Raw genomic sequence first — 6,305 nt, 5'->3', positions numbered from 1 at the left:
TAATTGATAATCAATTCAAGATATACGGTAATTATTAAATTGATTTAATTAATGATTAATTATTTTTTATGTAAATAATTAAATTAGTAACTTATTTTTCCACATTAATAAGTTAATTCCGTATGTTTAAATATAGTCTACATTTAAATATATGAATTGAATTATTTTGTATTTATAATATACTTTAACAACATTACATTTTAGTAATTCAAATTTTGAAAATCCTTTAATCCTCATGCCCTATTTTTTGTCCATGATTTAAGCTAATTGAAATTCTCTAATTTTATGTTTTTAATTAATTCCGTATATACATTCCTTCTTTATTCAAATTTCCCAAAATTCAATCCTTTACTATGAACTATATATAAATACTTCACTTTCACACAATAATTCTTACACTATCACACCAAATATAGCTTAAAAGAATTTTTTTGTTTCTATGGTTTATATTTTTCCTTGTTTATATCATTAATTTTTTTTTTTATTTTTTGGTTAAAAGTGTTATTGTTCAGCAATTAATGTTTTGTTTATTTTTTAATTTTCACCACCAGGAAGATGGAGCCAACAAACATCACCATGTTGAACCAATTGGATGTTATTAACAGTGACTGTATCCTCAAGGTGCGTATTCTGAAACTTTGGCATCTCAATCATAATTCAAAGCCCGGAGAAGATTGGTCCATTGAAATGATTGTGCAAGATGAAATGGTAGTGTTACACATTCATTAATTTTACTATATTTTTCATTCAATTTTGTACTAATGTTAATAATAATCTTATAGGGTAACAAAATTCAAGCATATGTAAGGAAGCTATGCATCCCCAAGCATGATGTGTGGCTTGGTGAGAATCGACCTTTGAGTGTTAGGAAGGCTTCTCTTGGAGCAAATATGCCGACTTACAGATATATTGATTGCCCACACAAGCTTTGTTTCACAGCCGAAACTCATCTCTCAAATTTCTACGAATTTGAAGGTCACTTGTATGGATTGAAATTTGTTAGTTTTGATGACAAAAAAGCCAAAAACTTTCCCTAGAATGGAACTATTGGTTAGTTCTATTTTTTATTTACAACATAATTTTGATTCTTATACATTTTATGAATGACATTCAAGACAAACGTCTTATGATATGTATTATTTTTTTTATATTCTTTGGTAGGTGTTATTGGACATGTTACCAAGTTTTTAAATAACAAGAACTCATTCTTAAGGGAATCACAACATCAAAACAGAAGAATAATGGAGTTTGCTGATTTGGGGTTTAATTATTATATATATTTATTTTATTTTATTATATATATGTTTAGTTGTGTTAATTTAATATCTTTTGATGCAGTGGTAATACTATCTATCTCACTTTGTGAGATGACTATCTTAAGCAGCTTACCAAATATGTTGCAGACAATCCGAATGAGAAATACTTAGTTATTGTTCTCCAATTCGTAAGAGTCAAATACTATGGAGGTATTATTAACAAATATAACATGTGTAGTTTACTTTTAATATTGTTTGACGGTTGTTAAGATGAAACTAATACATATAAATGTTTTATTTTAGATAATGTTTATGTCAATAGCTCTTATGGTAACACTATCTCACAGTTACTAATTAATGATTACTTATATGAGATTGTGGAGTACAAGAAAAGGTAAATTTTTACTACTACATAACTCAATTTATATCACAACTTTATTTCATTACTATTTGGATCATCTTCTCACGACCAGTTTATTAAACATCAGGTTGTTGGAAACTTCGGCTCAAGTGGAGGTGGAAATACCCAAACCAGTCAGTTCTTCGATGTTGTTGACTGCCAAAGATGAGTTTATGAAGAAAGCCCCATTCTATTCAATAAGTGATCTTTGTAACATTCTCGAGGTAAGTTTTGACTTTTTAAAACTTATTATCAAATTAGAATGTTTATTATGTTAACATTACATATTGTGTCTTTTTAGGCAAAAAGCGTAATCATACATGGTACTGTGAAGGCAATACTAAGTAACAAGGAATGGTATTACAATGGATGCAAACGTTGTGGTCGTAAGGTTTGTTCGACATTTTTGATGGTTGAAGGTTTATGAATGTAAGAGTGAAAATTGTAATTATCAAGGCGTAAACGCTGGACCAAGGTAATCTTTTATTGAATATTTAATATGGTACCTTGTGTGAATATATAGTTTCAGGTTTGTTTTATCTATATTTTTCCAATTATATATTCCAAATAAATTAAATTTTTTCAGGTTCCGTATTCCGATTCGTGTCCAAGATACCACTGGTGTTGTTTCTCTTACGTTGTTTGATCGTGCTGCTAAGCAGTTGTTCAACAAGACGACGGAAGAAGTTGTCATCGGTGATGCGGAGGTAACATATTCATTCTGAATAATTCAAAAAAAATCATAGTTCATAATATATGTTTCATAATATATGTTTGCCTATGTGTTTATTAGTATCAATTAATTAATGTATTCTGTGTTAGATGTATTACTATTTTAAGAATGTGTCTTTTTTGTTTCCTTTTTAAAAAACATAACTATCTAACATCAATTTAGTTATTAGATATTTTTTTTTATAAATTTAAGCCTCCATCAATGTGTTTGATAACCTATGGTTGATTTTTAATTACTTTGTAACATTTAATATTTCTATATAATGAAGTCTATCATTGTAAATGATTTACTATTTCTATATAATCATTTTAAATTCTTATATATGCATGTTGATGTGATGCAAGCATTACCTGAAGAAGTCAACGTTATTTTAGAAAAGAAATTTGCTTTTATTATAGATGTTACTGACTACAACATCAAGACCTCATATGATGTGTTTGGTGTCTCCAAGCTAACTGATGACGATGATGTTGTTTATGAGCTGGAAACGAAGTTTACACTTGATCAGGTATGATTTTGTTTACCTGTTTTGCTATCTATTATACTTTACATACTCAATATGTTTATTTTTTACTTGTGTTTTGTTGTTGACACGGTTTATATTGATGGACAGCCTAGCGAACAACCATCTTTAACAGTTGGTTCAGTTTCTGGCATGAAGTCAGCCGACACACTAAATGAAAAGGTATTACTTTTTCGTGTTCTTCACAAAATTATATTCGTCTGTTATGCTCACTATATTATTTCATAACAACAAAATGTGTAAACTAAAAACATGTTTGTTAACTGTATTTGTAGGCTTCATCTACTCCTTCGTCCGATCAAGTCACTCCTATTCATGACTGTGCTGATTTAAAGCTCAAGCGGAAGTTGGATTAAGCTTATGATGTTGTGTAACATCCTAAAATTTATATTAATAAATAAAATGAAATGATGCTCGTTATTTAAATGTGTGTTAATATTTAATTAAGGGATTAAATAAAATAAAGAGTATGGACTTGGGTGGGAAATATGGAATAAGGGATGAGATGGGCCTTAGCTCCATGGGCTTGAGAGGGTATAAATACCCCATTAAACCTCCCTAAAACCCTAAAAACCTCATTCTTATCTTTATTATTCCCTACACACTCTAAAACACACACATACACCTCCTAAGCTAGCCGTGACCAAGATAGAGAGATCCAAGACCAAAACCATGCCTAAATCTTGGTAAATCTGAGATACACAAGCAAGATACAAGATTATTGTTCATAACCGAAGCTAGCCGTTACCTAACAAACGTTTAAAGGTATGTACTTTATCTTTAAAGGTTATATTTTTATGAACGGTTTGCCCTAAAACTTAACCCTATAGTAGATCGGGTCTAAATGAACCATAAAGTTACAAACTTGATGTTAAAAATGGACTTAACGAACTCATGGATATATACGGCTCATAAAGAAACCCTAAATCTAGCCTTTGAATGTTTTAAACCCATAAAGGTTCAAGCTTTATAGATAAACGGGTTAAGTCTTGGCCGAAAACGGAAATGGAAATGGGTTAAGCACGATATAGGGCCATAATAAAGTGTTAATATCGTGAAATGTAAAGAAATAATGATAAAAGGACCGTATGCAACAACTCGTTCGATTACATGGGATAAATTCTCATACAACACATATTATCTAATACAAGGAACGAGTTCGAATACAATACACACATTCAAATATATATACATAATCGATTACCTTGGACAACCCACATACAATCATGGACTCGATTACATTGGCCATTAAAATACAATCAAGGACTCAATTACATAAGCCATTCGAATACACTCATGTACGTACGATTACATTGTGGGATTCGAATACGTTGATATACTCAATTACATGTATAACTCGAATACAACGTGTAAGTTCGAATACATTATATGGTTTGAATACAACGTACACGCTTGAATACATTGGCATGCTTGAATAGATCTAAGGACCCGAATACATCTTATATACTCGCATACAATGGTGATATTCGATTACAACGGAATGTTCGAATATAAGTGTGTATTCGATTACATGATGGTTCAATACAAATTGTAAACCCGATTACATTATGGACTCGCTTACGTGTGAACCCGATTACACCTAAGGAATTCGAATACATGCATACACTCGCATACTTATATACATTCAAATACATATATTTATAAACTCGAATACAAGGGGGGGTTCAAATACATGCATACATTCGAATACTTAATCCATTCGAATACCCTGTATATGATACAAGTTACATATTAAACTCCCATTCGAATGCAAGAAAGAATGATCTAGCGAGTGTTGAGTAATTAATTATAAAAAGGAAAGTAAGAAAGGAACGCATTATATTCAAACACAAGGTATCCGAATACATTAGTGTATGAGAATAGAATGGTAATCTGAGTAATTTCTAATTGAATACAAAGCCATGCTTGTGAATACAATACCTTGTACATCCATTAGAATAGACTAGACTTAGCCATTTGGCTTAAACCTAAATAATATAATTAGTGCAAGTATTGATACATGTAATTAATGTACAGCCAGCCAAGCTCAGTTAAAGAAAGGAATAATAATTAACGGAGAGCGTAACAGGATCCAGGTGAGTTTCTAGCCCCATTTCCTTGATTATGTTTTCGGGGTTGTGTACATACTCAATGTGAATGTTAATACACTTACCTTAGATGGTAAGTGTATGTCTTGATGATGAATGTGATAGTTATGTTTATATTATGAATGAATGTTTGATAGTACATGAATGATCTTCGGATATTGCACGTATTGTTAAGGAAAGTATGTATTTTTATATTATGAATGAATGCTTGATAGTACGTGAATGATATTTGGATATTGCACGTATTTTTAAGGAAAGTATGTATAGGAAGTTATGGATGGTTGTAGGATATGTGGAAGGTTACATGGTTGCGTACCCTAATAATATATGCGAAGGTGACGGGGTTGCATACCCTAATAATACATGCGAAGGTTATAGGGTTGCATACCCTAATAATATATGCGAAGGTTACAGAGTTGCATACCCTAATAATATATGTGTAGATTACATGGTTGCATAACCCTAATAATATATGCGAAGGTTACGGGGTTGCATCACTAATAATATATGCGAAGGTTATAGGGCGTAATCCTCTTTAAAATGTAATGTATGAATATGAAAGAAAGAAGGTATGAAGGTAAGTATGTATATTATAAATGAAAGTATGAAAGTATGAAGTATGTAATTATGAATATGTGGTATGTTGTATGATTAACTAGAATTCACTCAGCGTAGCTGACTTTTAGTGTGCACACAGGTGAGTAGAATGCGGCAGCTAACTTGAGCGGGACACATGACAGAAGAATAAGAGGCTGGCATCTAAAGACTCAAGTTGTTTTTTGGATTGATGTTTAATTTGAAGGAAAAGAATGTTTACTTAGGACATGTTTATGAATTATTATGAATGTTTAATGAAAGTTTTAATATTCAACGAAAGTTTTAATTAACTCTCATTTGTAGAACTATGTTTATGAGTAAATCCAACGTCCAGTGTGAGGCACCGGGAACGCGGCCTTACAAGTTGGTATCAGAGCAATGTTCGAGAGAATTAAGCATCCTACATGCTTAGATTCGAATACAGAATTGGATTAAAGTAAGAAACGAAAGATGATGCCAGTTCAAAATAGCCATGTGCCACTCAAGCAAGCTCAGTAAAGGTAAAGTATGTGATATGATGTTAGCTTAATGCTAAATAAATAATGTATGAATGCTAGCTTAATTGCTAGGGATAGGAGTATATGATGATATGAACTTTTTGATTGTCTGATTGTTTGAAGTAGAACTTAGCACAAATAGACTTATAAAGGGAAGTGTATAGGACACGGAAGGTAACGTGATCAGCTAA

At 31.3% G+C, this 6,305-nt stretch overlaps 1 protein-coding gene across 1 annotated transcript; it reads left to right on the top strand.

The window, feature by feature from the left end:
- The first annotated feature begins 576 nt into the window (after positions 1–576).
- Positions 577–3,268, top strand: LOC143546442 (uncharacterized). Its single transcript, XM_077038106.1, has 10 exons — positions 577–708; positions 783–975; positions 1,560–1,650; positions 1,745–1,880; positions 1,958–2,047; positions 2,091–2,131; positions 2,243–2,363; positions 2,658–2,897; positions 3,003–3,074; positions 3,188–3,268. The coding sequence occupies exons 1-10, from the start codon at positions 577–579 to the stop codon at positions 3,266–3,268; spliced, it is 1,197 nt and encodes a 398-aa protein (XP_076894221.1).
- The last annotated feature ends 3,037 nt before the right edge of the window (positions 3,269–6,305 follow it).

The sequence above is a fragment of the Bidens hawaiensis genome, unplaced genomic scaffold, assembly GCF_021521415.1.
Source record: "Bidens hawaiensis isolate Kalapana, Puna unplaced genomic scaffold, B.hawaiensis_p1.1 tig00014347_1, whole genome shotgun sequence".
Lineage (NCBI taxonomy): Eukaryota > Viridiplantae > Streptophyta > Magnoliopsida > Asterales > Asteraceae > Bidens > Bidens hawaiensis.
This window is presented reverse-complemented; position numbering and strand designations above follow the sequence as displayed.